The sequence below is a fragment of the Equus caballus genome, chromosome 8 (genome assembly GCF_041296265.1).
Source record: "Equus caballus isolate H_3958 breed thoroughbred chromosome 8, TB-T2T, whole genome shotgun sequence".
In the NCBI taxonomy this organism is placed as follows: Eukaryota; Metazoa; Chordata; class Mammalia; order Perissodactyla; family Equidae; genus Equus; species Equus caballus.
In genome coordinates this window covers 56,816,469-56,832,161 of record NC_091691.1, presented here as the reverse complement: position 1 = coordinate 56,832,161, position 15,693 = coordinate 56,816,469, and the positions used below count along the sequence as shown (strand labels likewise).

Below are 15,693 nucleotides of genomic sequence, written 5' to 3'. Positions count from 1 at the left end.
CCAGAGGGCATGGAAGCTCCACACCCCTTCCACATACCTTGTCCTATCCATTCTCTTCCATCTGGCTCTTCCTAAGTTACATCCTTATGTAAAAAACTGGTAATCTAGTAAGTAAAATGTTTTTCTGAGCTCTCTGAGACACTCTAGCAAATTAATCAAACCCAAGGGTGGGGTTGTGAGGACTTTTATCTAAGGCTGCTGGGTCAGAAGCACAGGTGACAACCTGGACTTGCCACTGGCGTGGAGGGGGCAGTCTTGTGGGACTGAGCCCTTAACCTGTGGGATCTGATGCTGTCTCTAGGTAGATAGGAGCAGAATTGAGTCAAGTTTGTAGGCTACCTGGTCAGTACCCATGAAAAACTGAGTTAATTGTTTGGTGTTGTGGGGGAGGAAGACATTTCCTCTACCTGCTCTGGGTTCTTCTGGCTGGGGAACAAATTGAATTCACATGAGACCAGAATAACAGGAGAAATTAAACAAAGTTTTATAACATGTGTACATAGGAGAGGCTCAGGCAACCTGAGCAACTCGCCAAAATGGCTGAAGCCGCCACCTTAAATATCATCTTCAGCTAAAGACAAAGAAGGATGTTGGGGGTGGAAGGTAAGCCGATCATGGGAGATTACCACACAAGTACAGTAAACAAGAGTCAGGTTATTATGCAGACTTGAGTCCTTGCCTTCCACATTGATCAAGAGTTTCTAGAGATAAGGTCATCCCCGCTTCTTCCTGGTACAGAGAGGGAGACACCTTTACAGATGGAGATTTCCTTTACAAATGTAAATGTCTCTTAACAAAGGGTAAGCAAATTCCACTTTTCAGAGTTTCTTTTCTGTCTGCAGTTTTTAAAAGTAAGCAGCCCAAAATAATCCTCATGCCAAAGAGGCATATCTTGGGGTGGCCAATTCCAGTCCCCCACGGTGTGTTAAAGAAAAAATACACATTGGGATTGGTGTCAGGATTGTAGCCTTTGACTCAACTCCAGGACCAGTGAGAACTTAAGCTCTAAAACCAAACTTTTAACTTGCTAGTTCCTGATAGTAAATCCTTCTGTTAGCTTCAAAAGGGTGTCTCTTCTTATTCACTGTGGATGATGTAAAATTTGCATTCCATTACCTTAGGAGGCATCAAATGATTAAAATATAAATAAAATACAATGGTCTCCCGAAGTTCTAATTTGGTATTTATTTCCCTCTCCATACTTTAACAGTCTTGCACCCTTCAGGTTCCTCTGTCCTCTCTCTTCAGAAGACTGCCTGATAGTGACCTCTTTCCTGAGCTCACTTTCTGCCTCCTCCAGGATGTCTTCCTGGTATTTTAAACTTAACAAATGCTGAACTGAGCTAATCATCCAGCCTCTATGTTACTCAACAAATTGACTTCTTTAAAGATTTTTTTTTCCTTTTTCTCCCCAAAGCCCCCCGGTACATAGTTGTATATTCTTCATTGTGTTTCCTTCTAGTTGTGGCATGTGGGACGCTGCCTCAGCATGGTCCGAGGAGCAATGCCATGTCCGACCAAATTGACTTCTTTAAACTGGCCTTATTCCTTGTTTCCTCCTTTGCATTAAGAGCATCTTCTTCAAGTAACCGAGCTTAAGATCTTGTTCATCTTTAATTCCTTTCTTTCCACTGTCCTACAGCCTCAACCCCCCATCTGAATCGTGAAGTCTGTTCTACCTACGCAGTGTGTCACACATTCACCTACATTCTTCCATCTCCTTACCAGTGTCCTCCATCCTCAAGTCATAGCACTGTTAGATTATTCTTCTTAAAACAATTTTGATCATTCTCTGGCTCAAAAATCTTCTAGAGATCCCTTACCAAATAAGTGTCAAGATCTCTCCTTAACTATTTAGGGCCCTCCATGATATTGGTCCATCACATGCATTTTGCCTGCCTCTTATACTCGCTGATATACAGACTACACTTCAGTCAGGCAGGACTATTCACTGCTCTGTGTACACAGCCCATGCGTTTCCTGGTTCTGTGATTTTGCTCATGCTTTTCCTTCTGGGTGAAATGCCTTTCCTCCAATCTGCTTCTGTGAGTATCCTACCCAAATCAAATGCTGTCTCCTCCGTGAAGCCTCCCCAGGTTCCCCCACCACACCTGACCTCTTCTCTTTTTTGTTTCTGCCAATTCTATGGAAATTTTCAATCTCCCTCATTCTTTTTAGGGCCAAAGAACTTAAGTAACTATAAACAAATTTAGCGACCATCTGTACTTGCAACACTGTCATTATGCACTAAAGACAAAGCAAAAACGAGAGGAAGTGAAGTTATTGGCTAAATACCATATGGTTTGATAGTGGCAAAGCCAAGACCAAAAAAGTCTGAAAGTGAATCCATCACCATTTCTACTATATTAAGATTTAAGTACCGTTTTTTTCCTTCTCCCCAAAGTCCCGCAGTACATAGTTGTGTATTCTAGTTGCAGGTCCTTCTGGCTCTGCTATATGGGACACCACCCCAGTGTGGCCTGACAAGCGGTGCTAGGTCCATATCCAGGATTCAAACTGGTGAAACCCTGCGTCACTGAAGCAGAGTGTGCAAACTTAACCACTTGGCCATGGGGCTGGCCCCTAAATACCTTTTGATCTGACTACCTGTACAATTTACTAATAAATCATCCCTTTCAGCTCCATGATTTCATGCTGCTACTTTTTCTGTGTGCTCATCTTGTTTCCTCTACTTCTGTACCTCCAGAGCACCTAGCATATTCTCCAGAAAGATCGCTCGTTAAAATATTGCTTTAGGATCAAATGAATGAGTTTTGCTAGAGTCAAAGCATCTCTAAGCTTGGGGATAATCTGAAAATCCTTTAACCTGAACACTATGGCTGTTGAGAGTTCATCCATTCTTTTCTTTACTTTACCAATATTTTTTTGAGTGGTTCAAGTTACATATTTAAGCTCATAAAATTTAAACATTTAACTGAATACAACCAATGTGTTTATAAACAAGGAAGAGAAGCCATCATTAATGCATCTATGTCTCAGGTTGAATTAAATTCCTTTTGACTCTGATTGTTAACTCAAACACAAGTTATTTAACTGTTATTGAACCATCACTGTAGCCACCTCAAACACTTTCTAAAATGAACTAGAAAAAAATAATCAGCAATTTAATTTTTCAACTCATAACCATAAAATGTATGTAGGTACTTTTCACCTTCTTTTTTGCACAGGTGTGTGGGGATGCACACATACGTGTGCACTCACATGACACAACCCCCACATACACACGCAATCCACCTGCACCACGGTTATCTTTGAAAAATGGATAACTGCAGCTCCCAAGGGACATTCTCTGATGGTGGTGAAGAATTGTCATTCTTTATTATGACAATAATAATCGTTATTACTATTGTCATTATTATTTAAAGTCCAGAGTTGGTGCCTGAGTTTTTTAGCAGTAGAGTTATAAACAATGAGTACTAATTTTAAAAAATATCACGAGATCAAGGTAGTAGCTACACGTGACACCTAAAGATCCCTCTTTCTAGATAGCTCTCAGTGGGGGAGAGAACGCAATTGATAGCCCTCTTAGGGACGAAATGGCAAGATAACATGTCTACACTATATATATTAGAACATGGTCTTCTTAGCCATCCGTCACAGAAACAGACGGACTCCAACCAGCAGTTTACATCAAACTCATTTCCTAGACAGAGAAATTGAGGCTTGATGGAGAATGAAGTATCGGCACAGAGAGAGGGGATCCTGAGCTCCCGTAATTCACTTCGCCCCTAGGTTCCTGCACCCCTCATCCTTTTTCCTCTCAGCGTTTCAGGGCATTGTTCCTTCAGTTTGCACTAAGTTGGTTGGAGGTAGGCACCATAGGTTTGATTGATACTGCAATTTGCATCTCAAGGCATCGCTCGATAAATACAGTGCAATGAAAGGCTACTCTCTCACAAGCCAATTTCCCCCTCCGGGCTGACTTTGGAAGCTCATTGATGTCACTTCCTTCCTCAGTCAGCAAGTGAATTTTCTTTAATTCTCAAGACCAGCTGTCCATGCTGTCAACAGAAAGTTATTAAAATTCCTATAAAGTGAATAAAAATAGCCTAAAAGCAAATGTACTTGGAAACAGGAAAGAATCAGTATGCAAAGTCCACAAACCTCTGAGCAAAATAATGTTGATCCAACCAGAGATTTCAAACACTGTATATTCAAGATGCTAGAAAAAATAATTAAAAGATGCTAAACCACATACTTCTTAATCTTTTATTAGCAGTGGCTTATGCAGTTAAAATTTATCCCCTAAATTCCATTCCTCTTTTTCAAATATGATTTGAATAAATTTGGGAATGACTTAGGTTTTCCTTAAATGGGATTCCCTCCTTTTTTCTTGCAACTGCCAGGGAACATTTACATCTCCACCAGGCAAAGACTATCCATACGCAAGAAAAAAAGTTATTAGCAGCCATCGCAATCATTAGGGCCACAAAATAATTATATAGTTATATATTTTAATTTATTAGGGTTTTAATAGCTCAAGGGAGGAGATCATGTTTCTCATATTTAAATGGCTGTGACTCACAGAAATGGTCTTTCTGGCTCCTGAGTCCCCATGATCCTCAACCAAGTGCCTGACCTCAGGAACCTGAAGGCTGCCCCGCTGCCTTCTAAAGCAGTCCTTGCCTAGTCCCTTGGCGTCACTCCTGCCTTGTTACCTGAGGTGTACATGACCTGATACCTAAGTCCCTCCAAAACATGGCTATGTTCCCTGCCACTATGTCACCAATAGTCACCTTTCTCTTCCCTATTTGGACAGACACCATGAATCCTGGACTCACTCTGACCTTTGGCCAAGGAAACTTGTATCCAGCCTGTCTTATCATCCTGAGACACAGCCCAGGTTTGTGTCTTGGGTTCCTGCCTATATCTGGGGCACTCAGGTGAAACCTGCCCTGGTGCTGCCCAGCCTGCCACCACCCAAGGCCCCTGATTGTGCATCCTGCCCAAGGCAATTAGAAAGAAGCCTATATATTCACTGCAGCTGTGCCAAGAAACCTTATTTTAGTAAATCATGGTTTAATGAAAGAAAATAGTAGAAGTTTGGGTAAATTCAACCTAAAAGGACAATTAAAATCTTGCTGATCTTCAGGAAAATTATAAAGCATGATGTTATAAGTTGTCTAGAGTTAGCTCTCAGTCCTTCACTTCAACTCCCACATTTTTTAACACTATTTTCTTCCTAACACACTGCTAGGATTCTACAGATGTTGAATAAAATAAAGGGAAAAAAGGACCTTTGGCATAATCACTGTTACTAGAATACCTAAACGTTCTTGGAAAATCAGTTGAGAACTAATACAAAAATGGCTGCTTTCACAAAACAAAGTATTTGGTATGGTCCAGAATTCATCAGTAGTTGACTTTGGGCCCTAATGTGGTCCATCTAATGCTTTTTACTTGCATGTACTTTCCTTTCGCTAGGGAGTGAGAGCCAGGAGCAGCTTCCCTTAAAATGTGGGAGGCTGGTGCAAGCCTCCGCCACTGAAACAACTGTCAATCATTCCATAAATTTGTACTGAACCCCTAGTGCGCCAGCACTGGGCCCTGAGGACACAACACTAAGCAAGATGGGCATAGTCCCCAACCTCAGGGACTCACACTGTAGAATAGGAGACAAGCAAAAAAGCAAGCAAACATACAAATAACAAAATAATAGCAAGTTGTGATAAGTGCTGTGACAGAAACAAATGATGGACTGAGATCAAGAATCCTAAGAGGAGATGGAGAGACCAGAGAAGAGCCCATAAGGTCTTAATATTAAACTGGGACCTGAAAAAATCGAAAGAGCAAGGCCTGCACAATTGGAGAGACAACAGCATGTGCAAAGGACCAGAGGTCAAAAAAGACCAGAAATTAATATAAGACTGAAGTGATTGGAGGGTAGAAAGGGAGAGGGGACAGAGAGAAAGGCAAGATTGGAGAGATGGGCAAGGAGCAAATGGCATGTAGGATGTAGTAAGGCATTTAGAGAGAAGAAGAATAGAAGAAGGGAACCACCAGAAGGCTAAAGTCGTAATCCATGGAAGAGCTACTGATGGGCTGCCACAAGGCAGTGGCTGTGGACAGAAGGACATGAATTTAGAATTTACTCTGTCCAGTCTGTTCACCAGTTTACTTTTCCTTCATGTCCTGTCTATGCTGAATAAACCATAATTGCGCCAAAATTGTCTACTGCTTCAAACATAAGGCAATTGACTTGTTTCCAGGGCACCCAACCCTACCTGAGTGATGGTATTTCTTCCAAAACCCTCTCCTCTAGTCAGAGCAGTCTTTTTCACAATGCCTTCCAAATTCTATCCATCTTGAAGATCTGGTTCAAGTTCCACCTTCTCATGAACAACTCCTACATCCCAAAGACGAGTCTTATCTAAACTTATTTTTAAGTTCTTGTATTCATCATATCTTTAAGCATTTGTTCAAACATGCCTATATACAGAAGATATCCTTGAACTCCATTAAGTAAAAGGCCAATAATAAATCAATTAAAATTGTGGTTCTTGGTTGTTTATGACACATTTCTGTATAAATTAAAAGGGAGAATAACAGTGGTCAGTGGCAACACACCTCCCAGAAACCTATTTGTTCCCTAAGACCAACCACATTGGTTGCTCCTCTTCTGTTCCCACAGCATGTCATTCATAACTATTAAAATACTTCTCAGGAGGTGTTGCAGTTTATCTCTACTTATCTCTCTCTCCATCTCTCTCTCCCACTTAACCTTGACCTTCTTGAGGGTGGGCATCCTGCTGTTTACATCTTTGCACACCAGCATTTAGGAGGCACCTGACACATTAAAGGTATTCTATTTTTTAGAATGAATATACTATAAGGAAATGGACTCATACCTCCAGTCTGTGAAGTTAGGGGAAATGGCTAAACAACTTACGAGTCTAGTTTTGAGGGACTAAAAATGGTCCAGAGGAGCTGGAATCTGAGAAATTATTTCATACGTGGGAGCCTATTGTTTAAAATAGACTTTAAATTGCAGATTCTTGCCAATCTGTGCCTGGCTTCAGAGGCCTCTTGGCCTTCTGGCTTTGTCCCATTTTGCTCTGTGTTGGCATTTTTCTGAGGAGCAGATTTATGGCGACTCTTAGGTTCTCAAAGGGGCGTGTAACTGGGAAGAGTTTAAACTGTTTCGGCAGCAAAAGACTGGATCTGAAGTTTTATTCAGTTTGAGATGATGAATCAAATTACTTACAATGGGAGAGATGAGTGAGTCTCATCCTAGAGTTCAGAGAATTTGAGGCAGTTATCCTAGAATTATAAATCTTGGAGAAATAGGTCCCCTCAAATTTTGGTGAGGGTGGATTGAGCTGTTTCTATAGCTTCCATTCCTAAAGCTCATGATGGACAGCAGTGTCCCAAAACTATGTTCACTGTAAGCTGAGCTGACGATGTCCATGACCTCCCTCTGCAGTTTATTCTGCTCCATTTTTTTAAGACATCACGAGATTAAAATGTAAGGATTCTGGAGTGGCTATTTCTGTGTTCTGCTTAACCTGCCGCTCCAACCACCTTGCCTAGTGTTTTCATTTTTCCCCCTTCTAGTCCTCATCTAACCAAAGGCTGGAGGGACAAGACCCAAATATGAGACAGACAGACTGGTTTTATCCTCAAAGATCAGCTGTTGCTATGTGCTAAGACTAGTAACATTGTATCTTACGTCATTGGGTGTCCTTTCACTAATAGACCATGTGAACTTGAACAAGTTTCTTATTTGATCCTTTGTCTCCTTATCTAAAAAAACAGGAGTGATAGTCTCTGCTTCACAAGGTTGCTCCTGCGGTGCCTAACATAGGCCTGGGGCATCATGGTTCCTCAGTCTAGGTGTGCTTCCTCCCCATACCTTGAGAACAGCCAAAACAGAGCATGAGAGCTTGTTTGAATTCATTTCTCATGGCTGCTATAACAAATTACCACAAGCTTCGTGGTTTAAAGTAATACAAATTTATTAACGTTGCAGTTCTAGAGGTCAGAAGTTCAAAACAGGTCTCACTAGACTAAAAGCAAGGCATTGGCAAGTCGTGTTCCTCCTGGAAGCTCTAGGGGAGAATCCATTTCCTTCCCTTTTCCAGGTCTTGAGGCTGCCCACATTCCTGGCTCATGATCCCCTTCCAGCCACTGGATCTCTCTGCTTCCAGTGTCACACTGCCTTCTCCCGGCCTTTGACTCGCCTGTCTCTCTCTTATAAGAACCCTTGTGATTACATTGGGCCCATCCAGAGAATCCAAGTTAATCTTCCCATCTCAAGATCCTTAACTTAATCTCATCTATAAAGTCCCTTTGCCATGTAAGGTACTATATTCACAGGTTACAGAGATTGGGATATGGACATTTTGGGGGGGCCGTTATTCAATCTACCATACTTGCCACGTCAGCTTTCATAACCTACACATCTCTTCATTTTAACTATGGGAACAAGCCCATAGGGCTCACGTAATAACTTCCCCTTAAATTCTGTTCCTTCTCCCACTAGTATCATTATCCACAAGTTCCCCTAGCTAAAAACCCGGAGGTGGCCCTCGCTCCCTGCTCCTGTACTTCCTGTGTCCAGTCTCCAGAACCCACCTCTGAAATGCCCCCTGCTCCAGGTATCCCTCCATCCCTGCTCTCACTCCTGGGCTGAAGCCCTCATCAGTCCTGCCTGGACATGGGACATGCTTATTGCTCCTTCTGCCACTGGTCTCCCCCTCACCCTCAACCCGTCCTCCACACCACCACCCAAGTCATCTTTCTCAAGAACAGCTTTGGTTACCTCATCCCCCTTCTGAAAAACCTCTGCTGGCTTCCCACAGCCTGCAAAGCCCTTCTCAGTCTCAAATCAAGTCGACAACCTCCCAAGGCTGGTCTCTCGTCCTCTTGCCACACCACACACTTTCCTCCTGCTATGGTATGTGCTTGTTCTATATAAGCCACTCAGAACATCTCATGATTCACCCAACCCTCTTCTTGCCTCTGAGACTTTACTTACCTGTCCCAACTCCCTGAAATGCCCTTCTCTTTGCCTGCAGAATTCATACTTATTTCATTTTAATCCTCAAAAATCTGGAGGGGGTAGATATTATTAACTCTTTGATATATATGGCAAAATAGGACAGAGCATTAAGTAACTGGCCCCCAATCAAACATCTAGTAAATGGCAGGGCTGTAATTAGATACCAGGTTGTTGTCTGTTCCATTTTCTCGAGTCCAGTAGGTTACTACATTATTGGGTAGTGATTATTGGATTTTTGGGCTCCTATTTTCCTCTTGAATTCCTTCAGATTTCCTTCGTTCCCAAGGAAATGAAACTAAGATTCTGTAGTGCTGCTGCCACCTGTGACATCCCCTCCAGCCTATTTCCAGTTAGCAACCAGAGTTGAGTGGTCTTTTAAAAATGCAAATGGAACCAAGGCGTTCCTTCCAATGTCCCTACCTACACCTGGCCTAAATCTCCTTCATGGCTGACTTTCCACTGCTCTTGGCATGATCATAAATCTCCCAAAAATGGTCTACATGAAGTTACTTGCTGTATGTTTCCTGCCTGGCTGTCCAACCTCATCTCACACCATGCCCCCCGCCTCACAGACTTCTCCACTCTGGCCACGCTGGCTTCTTCTCTGTGGCTTGGACCCACTTGCTCCCTCGTCACGCTTTGCACATGCCCTTCCTTCTGCCTGAACATTCTTCCCCCTCTTCTTGTCAATACTGGTGATCTGACTCAAAAAGCCAAATTTTTGCCCACAAACCATTAAATACTCATCTTTAAACACTTCACACATAATCTGACAAAAGAAATCTAAATATTAAAGCATATCAAGAGTATCTAATTGGGCAATGCCATTAAAAATGAGGAAAATTTGTTTTCGTTAACTGGAAACTCCAAGACTGGCCCCTGGCATTTGTGGCAGTGGGATGATAGAATAGCTCACTCTTAACACCACCTTTCCATTTTCTGTGCTCCTTATACTTCTACCGTATCCCATATAACACCTAGCCTGGTACTGAACACTCAATAAATTTCCAAATATACTTATTATTGGTTGATTAGTTGACTGATAAATATCACTTATTCATTACGTGTCTTTTTTTTGGAAAAGAGTTTGGCAGTCTACTAAGCAACTGAATATACAACTACCATATAACCCAGGGATTGTACTCCTGGGCATTTATCCCAGAGAAATGAAGACTTGTGTCCACATAAAAACTTTTACACAAATGTTGATAGAAGGTTTATTCATAATAGCTAGAAAATACCCAGATGTCCTTCAATGGATGAAAAGCCAAACAAACTTTGCTACATCCATACATTGAATAGTGCTCAGCAGTAAAAAAGAATGAACTCACAGGAATGCACACAGCAACCTGGATGACTCTCCAGAGAACTACGCTGAGTGAGAAAAGCCTATTTCAAAAGGTTATAAAATGTATGATTCCAGTTATACAACATTCTTGAAATGACAAAGTGATAGAAGTGAAGAACAGATTAGTGGTTGCCTTGGATTAAGAAGAGAGTGGGAGGGAAGTAGATGTGGCTATAAAAGGGCAACATGAGGGGGCCAGCCCCAGTGACCTAGTGGTTAAGTTTGGCCAGCTCCACTTCAGCGACCCAGTAGCCATGCTGTGGTGGCAGCTCACATACAAAAAGAGGAAGATTGGCACTAGATGTCAGCTCATGGTGAAACTTCCTCAGCAAAAAGAGAGAGATTGGTATTAGGGTTAGCTACAAGGCAGCATGAGGGATCCTTGTGCTCTGTATGCTCTGTATCTTGACTGTGTCAACATCAGTATCCTGGTTGTGTTATTGTACTACAGATCTTCCATATGTTACAGGCAGGAGAAACTTGGCAAAGGGTACATGGAATCTGTCTGCATTATTTCTTATAAATGGCGAGTGGCTGCACAATTATCTTAATTAAAATTTTAAGAGGACATATTTAATAAAGTGTATGTATCACACTGAGATGTGCACAAGCACATAGTAACTGTGGTGCCACAAAATTCCTTCATTCCTCTGTTTCCTAGTGGTTTGTTGGTTGTTTATTATGACTAAGGATTTATTTCCTTCTATTTAGGACATATATAACACTGATCTTTTTCAGGCTATTTTCATGACTGAAGTTTATTATTTTAGTGTCTTTATTTATACCTCTCTGTTGCCTTTCATATGTTACTCTCATTTCTTTGTGTCCTGACCAAGATACAGTTTATAAAATTATTGGTTTGTACTTTCATCTCTAGCAGTACTATAATAACAAAGTATAATAATGTCTTCATCATCTTCACAAGTAAGAGAAAAGTTTTAAAAAGTAGCACTTCCGCCACCTGCCACCTCCCTGTCCAGTCCTCAAGTTTCCACGAGCTCAGTGTTAGTTATACTTGAACAAGTTGTCATTGTTTGGAAACCTTTGACTGGCTGCTGTTCAAATTTTTCTTCAGTCCTTTTCATCTCTTTCATTTCTCTGCCAAAGTTCAATACATTGTTCTGGTCTCACCCTTCCCAGATTTCCATTTCACTTTCTATTATCTTTGTCTAATGTGGTTTATTTAGGTTTGACTTTTTTTTATTCCAGTTATTGGAGTGATTGTAAAAGTCTATATTGTGATACCAGTCCTTGCTCAGAGAGCCCGTGACTGCTATTAGAGTTTTGAGTGAGAACAGAGCAGGATTTTATTCATTTATGCATTTTATTCATTTTCATACTTTAATGTGAAATTTCTTTCTGCTTTCTCTTTCAGTGACTAGAGAAAAAATCCAGGAACATATCACCAACCAGGTATATCCTCACTTGTCATAAACTGTAATGCAGAATTTTGCTTTAAATGTTAATAATTAAACATTTGTAAATTTTTTTTTTTTAAAAATGGCATTGGGGCCAGCGTGGTGGCATAGTGGTTAAGTTCGTGCACTCCACTTTGGCAGCCCAGGGTCCAGAGGTTCAGATCCTGGGCGTGGACTTACGCACTGCTCATCAAGCCATGCTGTGGTGGCATCCCACATACAAAATAGAGGAAGATGGGCACAGATGTTAGCTCAGGGACAATTTTTCTCAGCAAAAAGAGGAAGATTGACAAGAGATGTTAGCTCAGGGCTAATCTTCCTCAGCAAAAAATAAATAAATAAATAAAAGGGCATTGCTGGTTATGGGTATGAGTAATATATACATTATCAGTTCTAAGAACAAATGAATTGGTCATATGTGGATGATCACATACTTTCTTTGTCTCCCCCATCTCATTCCTTCCCTCCACACACCCAAGGATGGGAAACAGTGGAGAAGTGGGAATCTGCCAGTTCTCACTTGTAAGCTACTCTCTGAGCATGCTGTGACCTCTGCATTGATACTATCACGGCTGCAAATAGATACTTTTATCTACTTTTTCCTCAACTAAGGTGACTCTCCTCTGTGATTTTCCCAAGTTTTAATTCACCCAGCTGAAAGCCACTCCCTCCCAAACAGTTAAGCGCTGGATCCCTAGCTGTGGTAATGTACAAGCTGAATTTCCATTCCAGTCTTTGAGTTCTATCCACGTTAGCCAATGTCTTCCCGTCTGCTTCACTATTTTCTTATCCAATCTTTTTACTGATTTATTTTTTATATTTACCACCAGTCACTCTGTGTAACTGCTTAAGGGGCTTGACACAGGCAGCCACACATACAAACACATACAAACCAAGGACGGCCTTCGCCAAACCCTGTCTTGCCCCACCCCACCTCCTCTTCCCATAGGTCAGTATAGCTGCAGTTTCTCTGAATGCTTCCTGTGCCACTGGACTCAGGGAATGTGGATACTGACCTGTGACAAAATATGCCCAGGCTTCACTGTGGACATAAATCGCCATGTCTTTTTGTCATGGTTCTCTTCTCGGATAAATTATAACTCACCCTTGCCAAAGAGAAGAGTGGTAAATCTACATTTATACCAGACAAGAGTACATTTTCCACAGTCTTCTTGTAATGTACTCCAAATAAGTTCCAATTCTCGTCCCTATTGTCATTCCACCCAAATTAAGTTCTAATTTACCTAATCTGTACCAGATGCCCTTTAACTCATCAAGCTTTAAAAATAGTTAACTTGTTTGGCTAATGGACTATACTGCAAATGCAGTAGGCAAAATCTAATGCTGATCAGGTGCCATTTTGCTTTTGAATATAATCTCAAACATTGACTCGTAGTAGCAGCCATGTTAATATTTGAAAATGCTGTCATTGTGCAATGGCAAAATCAGTTGGCTATTACAAACAGTTTGTTTGCCTTTTCAGCTTAGTTTCTTTATTATTGTACTTTCAATTATTTGTATATACTCAAGTGGTTTGGGAAGGCTGAGCAACAGTAGACCAGTAAAGTTTATTGCTACCATTTTTATTTATTTAAGTCACGTAGGGAATACGTTTCCTTATAAAGAGACCTGTTTTCTTTATTAACAAATTAAAGCAGTTGGTCAAGAAATATATTAAGGCCACGCCTTACGGGCAGATTTTCATTTCCTGTATTTTCCTTCTTTTTACATTTGGCTAAACTAATAGAAGATGTGGACACCAAAACAGAACACCAAATACTTACTCATAATCTTAAACATTGATTTGATGCCAGATAAAATCATAATGGCTGTCAGTCCCAAGAAGAGAGTGAAATTCTTTTGACTTTAACATAAGAGGGAAGGGTCTTAAGTATATTAGTTACATAGTCATTCTCAGAACAGAGAGCTGTATTGTTCAATTAGTACCTGCCAGCTGGTATTTCTAATTCTACAATGGAATTTCTATTCTTTCTTCTCTCAAGTAGGGAGGTGCTCCCCACTCTCAAGAATGTCCTGGCAGTACAATTCAGAGGCATCTTACACCTCTAATGCATCTAAATTCTGGCAAAGAGCCAAGAAACAAAGTCTTACCCCTTCTTTAAATCACTGTGCCACCCAAAGAATTTGACCCTTCAAAAACATTTTTGAAATCTCACTTTGGATAATCAATACAGAGTTCTTTTATCAAAAAGGAATGTAAAATAGAGCACCGTTGAGCGTTAATCTTGCCCCTAAATCCTTCCCACCGGGCACTATATATTGTGTAATTAAATTGAAATTGAAAATCGAGTCCTTTCCCCCCCTCTCCCCCATTAGGCAAGCTACGAGTTGCACACCAATGAGAGAAATCAGGGCTGCGGTGGAGGGAAAGCTCAAGCCTGCTGGCCAACATCCAGCATGCATTTCTAGCCCACAGCTATTTTACCACACCTGAGCTGGAGAACAAACAACTATTTGAGTTCTCCAGGGGGAACGCTGGGTTCTTTCCTGTGTAATTCACTGGGGAAATTAGTATGCTTTTTTAAAGTAACTTGTTAACGCAGCTTGTTTACGAGAAGAGGACAAAAATGAGCAGTGAACCGCTTGGCAGCTTATGTCCCAGAATGGGATGAATGCATGACCCATTTTTTTCAGCTGTCTCTTTGGCAGTTCAGTGCTGCAACAATTTCCTCTCTGAAAAATGTTCCTTATAGAGATGAAATCTCCTGTAGGTTTTCCGAATAATTTTTACTATGGTAGATTAAAGATAATAGCTTAAAATACTACCCCAAATCCTTCAAAACCAAATTACAATATGGTCAGTAGGAGAATGGGAAAACTGAATATAAAAAACTTTTAACTTAACTTTTGGAAACTGCCTTATTATATAGCAGACAGTTGAAACCTGTAGTAAATTAATACCTTCTGTTTCTGCCTTTCTGTATGGTAGATAACTGAAACCCATAGTGAATTAATACTTTGTTTTTATGCAGCTAGGTGACAAAGGGGGACACTGAATATAGGGCTCCGTTTCTTGTGGAGGATGTGCATGTTGTGGTGGACATTCACAGTTCAGGCACCTGCTATGACAAAGGCTTGTGTTCACCCATTGCCCGGTTCAGAGAGAGCCAACCCCCTCGGCGTGCTGTTACAGCTTACGGATTTGTTTCTGGGGCTGCTGTAACCAACTGTCCCAGCGCAGTGCTTTCAAACAACACAAATGCATTGTCTCACAGTTTTGGAGGCTGGAAGTTTGAAATCAAGGTGTCGGTAGGGCCACGGTCTCCCTGAAACCTGTAGAGGAGGATCCTTCCTTGCTTCTGGCAATAGCCAGCAATCCTTGACATTCCTTGGCTTGTAGCTGCATCACGTCAATCACTGCCTCTCTCATCACATGGCTGTCCTCCCTGTGTGTCTCTTCTCTTCTTATAAGGACACCAGCCATATTGGCCTAGGGCCCCCTAGTGACGTCATCTTAACTTGATTACATCTGCAAAGACCCTATTTCCAAATAAGGTCACATTCACAGGTACCAAGAGTTAGGATTTCAGCAGATGTGTTTGGGGGACACAGTTCAACCCATAACAAGCTGGAAACCTCAGAGGCGTCCTCAACTCCTTCTCTCCCTCTGACGTCCAAGCTCTGCTGATGTGATCTCCTGTCGCCCTCTCCAATCCGGCTTCTCCTCCTCTGCCCAGCCCAAGGCCCCTGCTTCCTCCAGGCCCTCGTCTCACTTGCTGGGTGGCTCCTTAAGGCTCTCCAGCTTCAGTCTCACCACTTTTCCATTCATCTTCCATGCTGCTCCACTTTACTTTCTAAAATACCAATCGTCTAGCATCCCTCCACTGTTAAAAAGCACAAATTAAACAGAAACCCTTCCATCTTCCATCACTTTTAGCAGTGAT

At 41.5% G+C, this 15,693-nt stretch overlaps 1 protein-coding gene and 1 long non-coding RNA gene across 9 annotated transcripts in view; one reads left to right on the top strand and one right to left on the bottom strand.

The window, feature by feature from the left end:
- The window catches only part of CHST9 (carbohydrate sulfotransferase 9), a 250,381-nt gene that overhangs the window by 205,615 nt on the left and 29,073 nt on the right, over positions 1-15,693 (top strand). For all 8 annotated transcript variants that reach the window (XM_023647597.2, XM_070275596.1, XM_023647598.2 and 5 more), the window contains one exon: positions 11,746-11,783. In XM_023647597.2, the coding sequence (XP_023503365.1) occupies positions 11,746-11,783 (38 nt within the window). The remainder of the gene's footprint in view (positions 1-11,745; positions 11,784-15,693) is intronic.
- The window catches only part of LOC106780943 (uncharacterized), a 70,635-nt gene that overhangs the window by 39,202 nt on the left and 15,740 nt on the right, over positions 1-15,693 (bottom strand). The gene's annotated exons all lie outside the window — the stretch shown is intronic.